A 15414-nucleotide genomic window follows, 5' to 3' on the forward strand; every position below is an offset into this window, starting at 1 on the left:
CTAAGTGATAATGTCGCATGTATCAGGACAAACATATAATGGCACTGCTTATTTCTTCCCAGCATTTGTTTTGTATTGTTTTAATTTACATTTTATTTTGAAAATTCAATTGTCAAATTTCAGTACATATTTTTTACTCTGTAGCGCTGCTGTATTATAATGCTTACAAATACCGAAAATTTAGATAACTTTGAGTCAAATGATATGTTTAAAATGCACAATAACCACAACATCCATATTTGTTTTCCACAAATAATCCAAAACTACACTACATACAGTTACCGCCACGGTAGTAGACACACCGTCACATTGAGCTAATACAGTCCTGAACCCTTCACTCACTTTTATGTCGAGAAGTACACAGATTGATCCTACATAGAAAAAATCCCTTGAAGTAAAAAGAAGTGTTAGGAGAAAGAAGTGTTAAGTGAAGTAGGAGAATATTCGAGATGTCATTGAATAACCTAGAAATGTTTAGGGACGTTTAGAATGCAGAAAATGTATACAGTAATGAGCGCGCTAATAACCGGCAAAATCACGCAAAAGATAGAAAACATAATACATTGTGAAGTAAAAAGAGATGAAACTAGTAGAGGTGGAAATTATCAATCAGTATAAATTAACATCACATTACATAGTTTCCCACCTTTAGTCAAATCGGAGGAGTACGACAACTGTCACTAGAAAAGAGAGTTTTACAAAATACGCCTGTCAAAGATGTCATAAAGTAGGGAAACTACGTAATGTAATGTTAATTTATACGTTTATATCGATAATTTCCACCTCTAGAGGGTTCACCTCTTTTTATTTCACAATGTATTATGTTTTCCATCTTTTGCGTTATTTTGTCCGTTATTAGCGCGTTCATGGCTGTATAAACATAGAGAGTTGACAGTTTATGTGACAGTTGTATTTGAAGTTTATAGTTGTCGTTGTTGTTGTTGTCATGTGTTATCAAGTTGTAAAAGTTATAAATAAAAAGTTATACATGACATGTCGGTGACATCACATGACAGGCATGAAAGTCACATGTGAGAACGGGCCGGATTAGCCCATAATTTTATCAATTACATAGGTACCGTGTATATTCTACTTATACAGTGATGAGCGCGCTAATAACCGACAAAATAACGCAAAAGATGGAAAACATAATACATTGCGCAACAAAAAGAGATGAAACTAGTGGAGGTGGAAATTATCGTTATAAACGTGTAAATTAACATTACATTACATAGTTTCCCACCTTTAGACGTATCAGAGGAGTATGACAACTGTCACTGTGACAGTAGAATTTTATAAAATACTCCTGTCACAGACGTCTAAAGGTGGGAAACTATGTAATGTAATATTAATTTATACGTTTATAACGATTATTTCCACCTCTACTAGTTTCATCTCTTTTTGTTTTGCAATGTATTATGTTTTCCATCGTTTGCGTTATTTTGCCGGTTATTAGCGCGCTCATCACTGTATATGTATAGTCCGTCCGCTATAACTTTTCCCATGCGGTACGATTCATTTTCAATCAAATTAAGTCAAAACATAAATTGAAATGAACGTCGATGTGTATATATACATTTTGTATACTGTATACTATATACTACACACATCGGCGTACGTTTCACTTTCTGTTTTGACTTAATTTGATAATTTGATTGAAAATGAATCGTACAGCACGGGAAAAGTTATAGCGGACGGACTATATGTCACTAATGACCGATTATTCAGTATTTCGTATATTCAACGAAAGTATTTGGTTCTGTACTTACCACATTAACGAAGTTTAGAGCTTCACAAATAAAGTATCCGAATGCATAGGAAGTGTGCATGTGCATCGTTTCGATAAGATATTGTACGAGTCTATTCTGTCTATGTTCTCTCTCTGCCTTTTCCCCAACTCCGACCATCGATCCTCTCATACCTTCGGTGATCATACGAATTTTTCCTTGTTCCCAATTTTTCCACAACCAATGAGGGATGTAAAAGAGGACGCCCTAATAAATATATATTCATATGTATTGAAGTTTATAAACAATGTCTCTATTACATAGAGGTATGTATATATTAACAGAGTGAGCCTACCTTCGGCGCTTCCTGACGACAAGATCTCATGGACTGGTTTGCGGCATCTCTTTCTAACACATTGTATCGAGAAACTAAGATGGCATTAAGTGTGAGTATAAGTACGGAAGGGGAGGACAACTGTCGCAGCTTTACTATGCGTAAGAGTGAAACAGCGCTAATCCAAATAAAAAAGATGGTGTCGTCACTTCGCTCTGAATGACACTCTCTCTATGCTAATATATAACTCTATGCTCTATTATTAAAAAAACAGACGACCTATTGTAGTAATTAAAGCTGGGCATTCATGGTCAATCCATCTGGAGCCACGCCAAATGGCTTCAGTCAAATGGATTGACGCCAAAATCATAGCCCATTCACGAACACTCCAAATTGGTTATCATTTCGTATGTGACGTGGTTAAGTCACAGTATAAAGAGGGACAGTAGAACCACTCTCCGAAAAATTGGAAGTAAAATCTGTAGTCGCGCATGGCGACCGCGCAATGTTGGCAGTCGCTCTTGCCCCACTCTCGCATTGCTATTCGCATAGAAACGTACGGCTTTTAACAGGGAAAACCTGCATCCACCACTGGTGAATTACCAATTGCGTACTGCCGGTATTGCTTCCTGAGATCAAAGCGCCGACAGAAGAGTGATTTTACTGTGGTTAATAAGTGAAGAAGCCCAATGTCGGGATTCCGAAGATTGCCGAAGAAGGACTCAGCGTGGAATGAACGAAAAATGGACGTGGGTTTGGACATTGACGTGAGGGTGGCGCGATGGCATGACGCGGTGTATCGCCACTCACGAGCAGACGGCATGATGCCTTGGCGTCAAGCAACGGCATGATGCGATGGATTACGAAGCGAATGGAAATCCGAATTTTGGATCACGCCAAAAAAGCGATCATGATTCAACACTCACGATCAATATTTGGCTCTATATCACGCCATTTGACGCGATGGAATGACGGTGAATGTCCACCTTAAGACAGGTTGTTTGGCAAAGGCAAAACCGTTCGGAAGATATTTCGATTGATAGACAATTTTATGTTATCAAAAGTATAGGTTTATGTTGTCAACTTTTATTTCGACAAAAAGACTGCTAGAAACAGCAGAGATGAAAACCTTTCGAAAAATCGATGGTAAAGACACTTGGGACAGAGCTAGATGTACAGATGTACAACGGAGATGCAAGGTGGAGAACATTAATAAAGGGGTAAGAAACAAGAGTAGAATGGAACGACCACATAGGCCGAATGACAACAAATAGACTAGTAAGGACGGCGAGAGACGGTTCCCCAATAATAGGAGGAAGATCAGTGGGAAGACCACAAAAACAATGGAACAACTTACTGGAGGCGCATTGAAAAAACAGGCAGTCATGTCTACACAAAAAGAAGAAGAAGAAACTTCGTTTTGACAATACTTCCAGTCTAGAATCTCCAATGTTAATAAAGAGTTATGTCCACTATGCAGCTGATAAAACAGCATTTTCTTAATATTTCATTTGATGTAAATGTTCAACTTGTCTCTTTGTATTTACACCACGAGTTGAAATATAATGTAGGAAGCACGTGCAACAGATTGCATCGAACTTTGTCTCTAATACTATGCCATAAAAGGCATGCCTAATAGACAAAAGCTGTGACTTATCACAACCTTTTCCTCCAAATACACGAGGCAAATTGTAGGAAGAAATGGAACATGTAAATGGAAACCAGAAAGCCAAAACTGGGATTGAAGGATAATATAGAAAGTAAGATTGGCACTCTCAATTTGGATAAGAGATAATACTACTGGGACTCATACGAGATTGTACTGCTTGTATGACAGTTATATAAAATAATGACATACTGTTTCTGAGCAATTCTAGCCAACATATTATTGTTTGTTCATTCGTTTCATGCTTTTTTAAGTAGTGTTTTGACTAAAAAACCGTTATAAATACGTACCTGGAAGAATAAAACGAATGGAACCCATTGGTAGTAGCTGTGGTATCTCTTATCCTGATTTTCGTTACCAAGACCAGGATGAGCAACTTCTGTCCCGACGCGTTTTCCTTGTTCATGTGGTAACGTAAAAGTATGCGTTATCCAGCAAAACGTATTTATTACATGACCTGGAACACCCCTGTCGTTGATGCACTGAATGGGGTCACCTAAAAAATATGGATTTAACATTAATTTGTTTTATAGTATGAGTCAGTTAGGATTTATGTGCAATAAAGTATTTTAATGAAAGGAAAAATCCTATGCCTCTCGTCGTGACTACATGTTATGGATTACAAAAGTTCATTAGAGCATGGTAATAAAATAAATTCAAGGAGAATAAATTCCCATCGATATATTTTGGAAAAAGTTATGTTAGAAGTTAAGAAAATCAATGTTCTCTGCTATTTGGCACATGCACTTAATTATGTTAATTAGCCAACTTTTCAAATCGGACCAATCAGAATTTTGCTGAAAGTACATGTACAATAGGCCTTGCCCTTTGCGAACTTTCTCATAACGATTTATATTTCTTTTACTTCTTTTCGTAACCCTTTATTTCTACCGTGTAGCATTCGCTTGGTTTTATTTACTATTATTATTGTTATGTTTCAATTTAACTTGTTGTTTAAATGTTTTTTAAATACTAAAGCATTTTTATCCAAAGCAGTGAGCTTAGTATTTTTATGCATCATGAAATTTGTCATTTGTTATGAAACTTATGATACTAGTGACATTTCATTTCGAATTCTTAAGTAAGTCACTAACTCACTCATCATATTATAGTTTAAGTGTGTTTCTCGAAAGTAACCACTACCTCTCTTCTTATAATATACAGAGAGAGTCTGTAATTTGGAATAAATTCAATATCTCAAATACTAATTGTTTTTTTGAAAAATACTCAGACCCGTCGATTAGTATTTCAAATTGTCCTTTTTGACATACAATAATAATGTATACAGGGTGTCCCAATTTAGAGATATGACGTCATCGTTGATTTTCTTAAATGGCAACACTGTCATTTTGATAACTATTTTGATAGGGTGTGTAAAGTTATACATAACTGCTAAATATAAAATTTTTATTTTGCACCATTTACAAGATAATAAAAAATAACAAAGTTATGTCTGTAATTTGAAATAAATTCAATAATTCAAATATTAATTGTTTTTTTGAAAAATGCTCAGACTCGTCGATTAGTATTTCAAATTGTAATTTTTGGCATACAATAATAATGTATACAGGGTGTCCCAATTTAGAGATATGACGTCATTTTGATAGCTATTTTGATAGGGTGTGTAAAGTTTACATTACTGCAAAATTTCAAATTTTTAATCCCTACCATTTACAAGATAATAAAAAATATCAAGTTATGAAAAACAAGTAATCAAATAAAAATTTAATTATTTAATTATTAATGTTGCCCTTAATTATTGTCAAATAGTCAATGGGCAACATTATGAGCATTTGCTTAATTGAAATAATTAAATTCAATTATTATTCGATTACTCGTTTTTCATAACTTTGTTATTTTTTATTATCTTGTAAATGGTAGGGAATAAAAATTTGAAATTTTGCAGTTCTATATAACTTTACACACCCTATTAAAATAGCTATCAAAATGACAGTGTTGTCATTTAAGAAAATCAACGATGACGTCATATCTCCAAATTGGGACTCCCTGTATACATTATTATTGTATGTCAAAAATGACAATTTGAAATACTAATCGACGGGTCTGAGCATTTTTCAAAAATACAATTATGTAGTACTTGAATTATTGAATTTATTCCAAATTACAGACATAACTTTGTTATTTTTTATTATCTTGTAAATGGTAGAGAATAAAAATTTGATATTTTGCAGTTATGTATAACTTTCCAACCCTATCAAAATAGCTATCAAAATGACAGTGTTGCCATTTAAGAAAATCAGCGATGACGTCATATCTCTAAATTGAGACACTCTGTATACATTATTATTGTATGTCAAAAAGGACAATTTGAAATACTAATCGACGGGTCTGAGCATTTTTCAAAAAAACCATTAGTATTTGAGATATTGAATTTATTCCAAATTACAGACTCTCTCTGTATAAATTTTAAACAGCGCAGGGGACAGTCCAACAAAACAATAAATCATTGATAAAGTTCTGAAACTGTTTTCTTGTAGCATGTCTAGCCACAGGTGATTGTTACTTCAAAAATTGTGTTAAAAAAATGTCTAACCATCAAGTTGTTTTTGAGGTTATATTTTACCAAAAAATCAAAAAATTGAGGTTTGACATACTTGTCTATAGTGTTGTAAGCAACAGGCAACATAGAGCCTTGGCTGAAGAGATGTGAGGGCGGATGTTGTAGGCCCTATGATACATCAAATTTTGATTATTCTGTGTATTTATGCATCATTTATGTGTTTTGCTATGAGTGTTGATCACTTTATTCCTTAAATATTGGTAAATCCTGCTGCATTCTGGTGATGGTTTTGCTACACATTTTTTTTTTCATTTCGGGATGTTTCTTTGATTTATCTTTTCCATATCTGTTTCCTTCAAGAGTATTGATATATTTTTCCACTGTACTCTGTGTTTATTGTCCCAGACATGTTGTCCCAGCATATGTATGATTTGTCGAAATTCCTATTTTTGATATGTTTCAATTTTTTTTATTTTTTAATAAAACATAATCTCAACAACAACGCTTTTTGTTCAACACAATTTCTTTCTAGATAAAAATGTGGTAATAATAATATCGTATGGCATTTTTGCCGGGGAGATTTTTCCGAACAGTTCCGGCGCCATTTACATCTTTAACCCTGTTTTAAGTAACTAGTGCCGATGTACACTAATAGCCCAGGGCCTGGATTCCGTGCACTGTAGATATCTACAGTCGCCTTCTATCGATGTCAATTGTCATGAAAATATTTGAATTTTTAGCTTTAATTGAATTATTTTCTAGTTTTGCTAGGTTATACTCTAATTGATGCTGAAGTGACACTTAGTAAAACAAGAAAATATTTGAATTAAAACTAAAAATTCAAATATTTTCATGACAATTGCCATCGACAGAAAGCGACTGTAGATATCTACAGTGCACGGAATCTAGGCCCAGGTCGTCATCTGTCAACAATATATCCCATATTAACCTGATATTTAAAATAAATAAGATTATATTTTTAGACCTGGGTCCCGCGTACAAAAAAAGTTTATTAATAACAAACTGAAAATTTGTTAATAGCTCAACGGTGTCTAGTCGGACAAACTTTGATGTATGGGAATACTGTAACAGGGGAAGTTTTAATTGTGGAACTTATCATCCTGACAAGTGTATCATTGTGAAAACTATACGTCGTTTTTTAAATAGGAGTAATTCAAATTTACCGCGCCGTAGTGCTTGTTTGTAATTGGTCCGACCACAGGCAAGTTTACTCCACTAAATTATAAAAATTTGTCACTATTGACATTTATGAAATTTTGACACTAATGGCATTTAAAACTAATAGGTTAATTTAAGTTATATCGGCGATTTTTTATGTTTTCTGCCATATTCCTTTAATTTTTATATTTTTAGTTTGCATTTATATAAAAAACAATTGTTTTTAGAAATTTTTAGCGACGTATTAGTATAATATATTTGTGGATTACCACCAAAGACCGACATGATCAACCAGAAAAGAAGATGGATCTGGTTATTTTTTAGTGACAATTATTGGGTGTGACTCTGTCGTTTAAATTTACTCCTCCTATTTAAAAAATGAACCATAGCAGGTAAGTTTATTCAGTAGCAAACTTTATATATGAAAAAATGTTTGTCCGACAAAGATGTTGGGCATTTTAATAAGCCCAATACGTAGAACATGTCAAAAGAAAGGAATCGAATCAAAAGGAAATGACAACAAATCAATTGGAAGTTCGGTCCAACAAAATACATGGGACCTTTTCATAGTCTGACGTTCGAAACCTGTAACCTGTTCGACAATTAAAACTTCCCTGTTCCAGTATTCCCGTACATCAAAGTTTGTCCGACTAGACACCGTTAAGCTATTAACAAATTTTGAGCTTGCTATTAATAAACTTTTTTTGGTACACGGGATCCAGGCCTATTTCTACTATTAATATAAGTTAATTATGTCTAATTTATCAAAATACATATTAGACCTCTAATATGTGTTTTATATATTTCAATATCTGTTATGCTACATACTAATGATTCAATTACTTTGGTGATGCTGGTCTTGTAACACCATAAACAATTTCATTTTCAATACCTTATAATTGGTTGAACTCAGTCTTGTGAACGAAACCTATTAAAAGTTTAAGTAGCTCGGCAATGAACTACTTTGTTTTGTACAACAAGAGACAGTGTGCTTTTAAGCAGAAAGATATTGTAACAGTGCAGTGGGTAGAATAAAATGCATAGTTTTTAAAATGAAATATACAGTACCTACCTAAGATGCAAAAGTATGGAATATTAATATTTCGGAAACAGACTATTTTAATAAAAAAAGACGTCATTTCCAGTTTTTAAATGGCGATCAATTGCTAAAACATACTTGTTGGACATAACTTAATCAGTGTTGGCGTATCTAATGACGTATTGACGATTTTTTTAATACAAGCCTAGGTCACGGGATACCTCATTTGAATGGTCTCCTAATTGACTTTGCTACGATGTGTTATTGGATTATTTATTTCTGCAGGATTAACCAGGATTTAGATGAAGTACCAGAAATAAAATTGGCAAAAAACAAGAAAGCCGTTGGCCATGACAACATACCGACAGAGATGTTAAAGCTCATAAATGAGAAAAACATTGGAATACTGGTCAAACTGTTCAATGATGTTTGTTCGACTGGTGATATCCCTGAAGATTGTTTTTTTTTTTAACATCCAACGTTTATTGCAATTTGTCTGATCACAAACAATAAGCAATACATAATATTATTGAAAAATAACACAGATATAAGCCGCCCAGTGGCGAGCACCCAGTAAGACATATAACATTATAATTTTAAAATAAGACATAACAATTACTTGGAACATAATACATAGATACATAGATAAAATTTAGTATAGTGGACAGTTCAGACAATAAAAATATGATTATTAAAAGTCTAAGGAACATGAATAAAAATACGAAAGAGGTTTAAAAATCACTAAAACTAAAACATGATTATTTCACTGCACTATGACACTGCACTCTGTTGTTGCTCTGATGTCCAGATGTACTAGAGGTCCAAAGGGTCAGGTCTTTTTAATCGTCTTTCATGAGAAATACCCACCTTTGTTGGGTAGATTTTTTAGGACCAAACTAGATATTATATCATACCCAGGTGACTTCTTATTCTCCAGATTATCAATTACTTCTTCTACTTTAGATTTCTTGAAAATTTTAATAGGCGCCTATTAAAAGAAGATTGGTTAATGTCCGAATTTATAACCCTACTAAAAAAACAACCTCCGAAAAACTGTAGCGATTATAGACTGATAAGCCTTATTATGAGCCACACTTTGAAAACATTTCTACGTATTATCCACAGTAGAATCAGAGATAAATGTGAGGAAGACCAGGATGAAACGCAATTTGGTTTCAGAAATGGACTGAAAACCCGGGATGCACTCTTTGAATTAATTGTATTGTTGCAGAAATGTCGAGATCAAAGAAAAGACGTCTTTTTCATATTTATTGACTATGAAAAGGCCTTTGATCGAGTGCAGCATCCCAAATTAATTAAAATATTACCGAATAAAGGAGTTGATAGTCAAGACGTACGAATCATAGAAAAATTATACTGGCGTCAAACAGCGACAGCTTGCATAAATGGAAAATCAACAGAAATATGTAAAATACAAAGAGGTGTCAGAGAGGGTTGTATACTGTTCCCGCTGTTGTTCAATTTATATTCAGATATAATATTTAAAGAAGCGCTGCATAATTTGCAATGGGGCGTGAAAGTTAATGGAATTCTGATCAATAAAATCAGAGATGCAGACGATACAGTTATTTTAAGTGATGACATGAATGGATTACAATGCCTTTTAAATGCCATTGACACAGTGGGAAGAGAGTTTGGCCTAAACATAAACTGTTCAAAAACAAAGTACATGATGTTTAACCGTTTGGCACATCAAGATTCACGGTTATACGTTGATGGTCATATAATTCAAAAAGTACCTAGTTTTAAATATCTTGGTTGCCATATTACTGAACAACTATATCCAGATAAAGAGATAAAATGTAGAATCGAGATAACATGCACAACATTTTTAAAAATAAGGTCATTCTTCTGTAATGATAACTTGGAACTTCAACTTCGAAAGCGCATGATTAAATGTTACATTTGGTCAGTCCTCTTATACGTTGTCGAAGCATGAACATTAAAAATATGCACCATTAATCGTTTGGAGGCCTTTGAAATGTCGCTGCACAGACATACACTAAACATACCATGGACGGCGATGCTGTCTGATAACATCAAATGTAGAAAGATGGCCTATTTTGGATACGTAGTAAGGGAAGACTGATATACTATTCTTCAACCCATTATGATGGGTAAAATCGAAGTACGCAAAGGAATTGGTAGAAAACAGGCCTCTTGGTTGAAGAATGTCAGGGAGTGGACAGGACTAAAGAAAGCAGAGCAACTATTTAGAATAGCTCGAGACAGAGACAGTTTCGTCATGTTAATCGCCAACGTCAAGGGGACTTAATAGGGCACGTTAAGAAGAAGAACAGGATTAACCAAAACTGTACTTAGTTAATAAAATTGAATTACAATAAATACTCAATCATGAACTAAAAATCCGTATTCCGTGACCTCGGTTTGTATTTAAAAAATTCGTCGATTACACACCTACACCGATGGCCTAATGTCCAAATCATATATAGTAATTATTAATAGCCACTCAAACATTAAAATTGACGTGTTTTAAAAATTTTTTAAAAGGTCGGCTTCTGAAATGATGAATGTATTCCATACTTTTGCATCATACACAAGTAATAAATTTTGGGTTAATCCTGTAGAAATAAATATTCGAATAATAAATCGTTGCAGAGGTGATTAAGAGACCTTTCAAATGAGGTGTCCAGCGACCTCTGTTGGTATTTAAAAAAAAATGTCTGTTACGTCATTACGTCAACACTGATGACGTAATGTCCAACAGTATATAGCAATTGATGGTCATTCAAAAATTAAAATTGAAGTGCTTTAATTTTTTTAAGTCGTCTTCTGAAATAATAAATTTATTCCATACTTTTGTATCATACTGTAGATATTAGTAGTATGCTGAAATTTATCGTTTTTATTTTTAATATCTAATAAAAAGAAGAATTTCTAAATAATAACATGGAGTTGTATTAATTATACAGGGTGTCCCGAAAAGATTGGTCATAAATTATACCACACATTCTGGGGTCAAAAATAGTTCGGTTGAACCTAACTTACCTTAGTACAAATGTGCTCATAAATAAAATTACAGCCCTTTGAGTTACAAAATGAAAATCGATATTTTTCAATATATCGAAAACTATTAGAGATTTTTTATTGAAAATGGACATGTATCATTCTTATGACAGGAACATCTTAAAACAAAATTATAGTAAAATTAACATAATATTAACAAAAATGTTATGGGGGTTTTGTTCCTTTAAACCCCCCAAATGTTTGTGTACGTTCCAAACACAGTGTTTTTAAAACTTTTTTGCCTCCTAGTCTTTTTTGATAAGTCACGTTTTATCGAGATGTCTTTTTTTTCAAAATATACCTAAAAATGTATGTTATAAATAAATTTTTCTACGAGCGTGCAAAAATGTCTACTTTCGCGCACGCGTTTTAGTTTAGAAAGTTTTACTTTTCCGCACGCGTTTTACTTTTCCGCACGCATTTAGATATTTTAATATGGACTTAAAATAATTATAATACATGCAACAAACTAATATTTAGATATTATTTACTATTTTATTTCAAATGTATTTTATTGTGTTCCTGTTTTAATGAAATTAACGCGATTATTTCATTCATAGGAGATTCTGACCAATAGAAAGCTACAGAAATCTAAATTAAACTGATAATTTTTAATAATTTCCCGTCGTCAAGTATATTACGTCAGATGCCCTTTGTTGCTATGAAAAAATATATTCAGTGACATTAATGACAATTAATGTTTTAAAAATTATAAAAGTGATGACTTTCAACCGTCAAAAATTTATAACAACTGTGTGTTTAATTGTACTAATTTGTACTTACATAAATAAATTACAATAAAATTTTGGTTTTGAACAGTTTTATTCATGAAATAATCGCAACAATTGCACTCGATCTTTAAAATTAATATATAATTTTAGAGCTCTTATGCAATTACTACTGACAATTCGATGAAATAAAATTATTTTGACATAATATTCGAAAGTCAAATCGGTAGACAATAACAGTCGTTTTGAATCATCGTCATGTAAACCAAGATCGTCGTCATACTAACTAATTATATTGAAAGTTTGGTTTTGACAACCTTGTCAAAGAATTAATTTGTGTATGTATTTTCATATTAATTAAATTAATTGATTAAGATTTGGTCATTTTTTAAAGACTCATAGAAAAAATATTGTTCCGAACTCTTGCAGAAAGTCTCTTTTCCACACTCGACTGCAGTCGCGTGCGGAAAAGTATGACTTTCTGCACTTGTTAGGAAAATAACTATTTCAGATTATTAACAGGTGTCTATAATCATATCTACTTAACCATATACAAATATGTGGTGGATTCGACAAATATTCCAAATATCTCGATAAACACTGGCTTATCAAAAAGTACTAAGAGGCAAAAAAGTTTTAAAAACATTGTGTTTGGGGGAGTTTAAGGGAACAAAACCCCCATAAAAATTTTATGGGAGTGTACAAATTTTTTTTTGAAGATGTTGCTGCCATAAAAATTCCACATGTCCATTTTCAATAAAAAATCTTTAAGAGTTTTCGATTTATGAAAAAAAATCGATTTTCATTTTGTAACTTCAAAGGGCTGTAATTTTTTTTGTTTGCACTATTGTATATAGGTAAGTGAGGTTCAATCAATCTATTTTTGACCCCAGAATCTGTGGTATAATTTATGACCAATCTTTTCGGGACACCCTGTATATTATATAATTCAAACAATAACCCTTGGATTATCATGTGCATACAATGATGTGGAATTATAATTGTATCGATAACAATGTACAGCGTAGCTCTAAATTTCCACTAAATATGTTAAATTAATGAGAATTATATATTAATAATAATATTTTGTTAGTTTAATTTGTCATGGGTTTTTTTTCCAAACAATACATTTCACTAGTAGGTATTAATAAATTTTAAATTAAAATGACTAATTCTAAGAGAAAATTAAAAACAAATATTAATAATAAAAGTATTATAAATATGGAATTTATTAATATGGAATTGAGCCACAATTATTGGTGTAATGAAAATTTCATTTTTAATTAATGAATGTTTGACGTTTCGGTTTCCACTCCAGAAACCGTTCTCAAAAAAGATTATTCTAAAAAATTCTTGACATATTTAGCCTAGAACCTTATAGGCCACAAGAAGTGTATGGTTGAAAAAAATGTTTGAATGTGATGTTATTACAAATACCTGTACCTGTGTTTGTATTGTACAGTACTGTACAAACCTGTTTTGTAACTGTTTTTGTGGTGACAGTCAGAATTTTATACCCCTAGCCCTAGGGTAATAACACGTCGAAACTGAAACGTCAAATATTAGTTTCAAACAGTTTCAAAACCATGTTAATAATTATTTTTACAAATCAAAATTTGAGTTTTGAAGTTAGTTTAGCTGATGACGATATATTTGCTCTGTGAACAGTTTTTTGCTTTGAATAACGGATTGTTCATGCCTGATGAATTTTAAAAAGATAAAACTAGAACGTGATGAGCATTTCTATAAAGTTATTTGAATTTAACATTGGTTATTTGAGACGATACACAACGTCTAAGTAGAGTAGATTGTTTTTTTTTCATTTTATGAACGAAATACATGAAAATGACTATAAGCATGATAAGCAAGGAATTTGAGATTGTAAAAACTGTCACAATAGAAAAAATACGTCGGTATAGGAAAGTATAAGAAAATATACTGAACAATAAGAAGAACAAGGCAACTCAAAAAGAATAGTATAAAAGTAATAAAAAGTTAAAACCAGACACATGATTTGTGTAATTTTTAGTGTAAAAGACACCATTTTAATATGTATTTCTTTTAGTTTACAATATACATGGTGAGCCATAAAGAACGTTGTTTATACTGGTATATTCAGAAGGCAGAAATATAACACTAACATGAGCCTAAAAATATACTTCATAAATCAGCCCATAATCAGCATTTTTCTATGATTAACTATTTAGATGGGAAATAAGCCACAATTAAATTGAAAAAATAATTTTATTAACGTTTCGACGCCCAAATCTGGTGTCGTTGTCAAAATACAAAATACTACTAAATTAAACAAAATTGTTGTTGCTAAGTAAAAAAATTCTTCTAATAATTTATTTAATCTGACTCATTTATATTTATGCAATTCAATCGTGATTTACTATGAAATCGCTAACGCGAGAATTTTACTGTCATCGTTGCATTTGGTTGTCTTTTTCAAGACAGATCACATACTATGATTTTTTTGTGACGGATATTCTTGAGTTATGATTGATTCCATGTAATCGAATGAACTATATTTTAGTAAAGTCGTCCCAGGAACGCAACTCATAAATATTGGCGATATCATTTTAAAGTCTTCTACTTTAAAATGTATAATATACGTCTGAATTGCCAATATAAATGAGTCAGATTAAATAAATTATTAGAAGAATTTTTTTACTTAGCAACAACAATTTTGTTTAATTTAGTAGTATTTTGTATTTTGACGACACCCGATTTGGGCGTCGAAACGTTAATAAAATTATTTTTCAATTTAATTGTGGCTTATTTCCCATCTAAATAGTTAATCATAAAAATGCCACAAGGAAATAGCTTCAGAACAGCATTTTTCTAGATTCCTGCCCCTCTAAATAACGATAAATAGGAATATATTCTTAAATTTAATTTAATTTGTATATCACGTTACATGTGCCATAAAGATGACAGGAATATTTTTGTCATGTATTTATTTAGAAATAATGTCTTATATTTTAATGAAAAATAATAATTAAAACGGGGAAAGACCAAAAATAACAAAGAATAAGTTCCAGTTGGTCAATGATCTTAGGTTTGTTCTAACACACAATTTTTGTACAGTCCAGAAATCGTTGCGAAACTGTTTGTACTGTTTTTATGCGCATGTTCTTCATTTGTACCGTCCGATTAGTGATGTAAC

The 15414-nt window shown here is 32.2% G+C and overlaps 2 protein-coding genes across 3 annotated transcripts in view; one reads left to right on the forward strand and one right to left on the reverse strand.

The window, feature by feature from the left end:
• Positions 1-15414, forward strand: part of LOC114336054 (dedicator of cytokinesis protein 3) — a 403673-nt gene that overhangs the window by 132362 nt on the left and 255897 nt on the right. The window lies entirely within an intron of this gene.
• Positions 1-15414, reverse strand: part of LOC114336053 (innexin inx3) — a 60103-nt gene that overhangs the window by 6179 nt on the left and 38510 nt on the right. Inside the window, exons 3-4 of the mRNA XM_028286365.1 lie at positions 4018-4223; positions 1770-1994 (exon numbers count right to left, since the gene is read on the reverse strand). Of these exons, the coding sequence (XP_028142166.1) occupies positions 1770-1994; positions 4018-4223 (431 nt within the window). The remainder of the gene's footprint in view (positions 1-1769; positions 1995-4017; positions 4224-15414) is intronic.

The sequence above is a fragment of the Diabrotica virgifera genome, chromosome 8 (assembly GCF_917563875.1).
Source record: "Diabrotica virgifera virgifera chromosome 8, PGI_DIABVI_V3a".
In the NCBI taxonomy this organism is placed as follows: Eukaryota; Metazoa; Arthropoda; class Insecta; order Coleoptera; family Chrysomelidae; genus Diabrotica; species Diabrotica virgifera.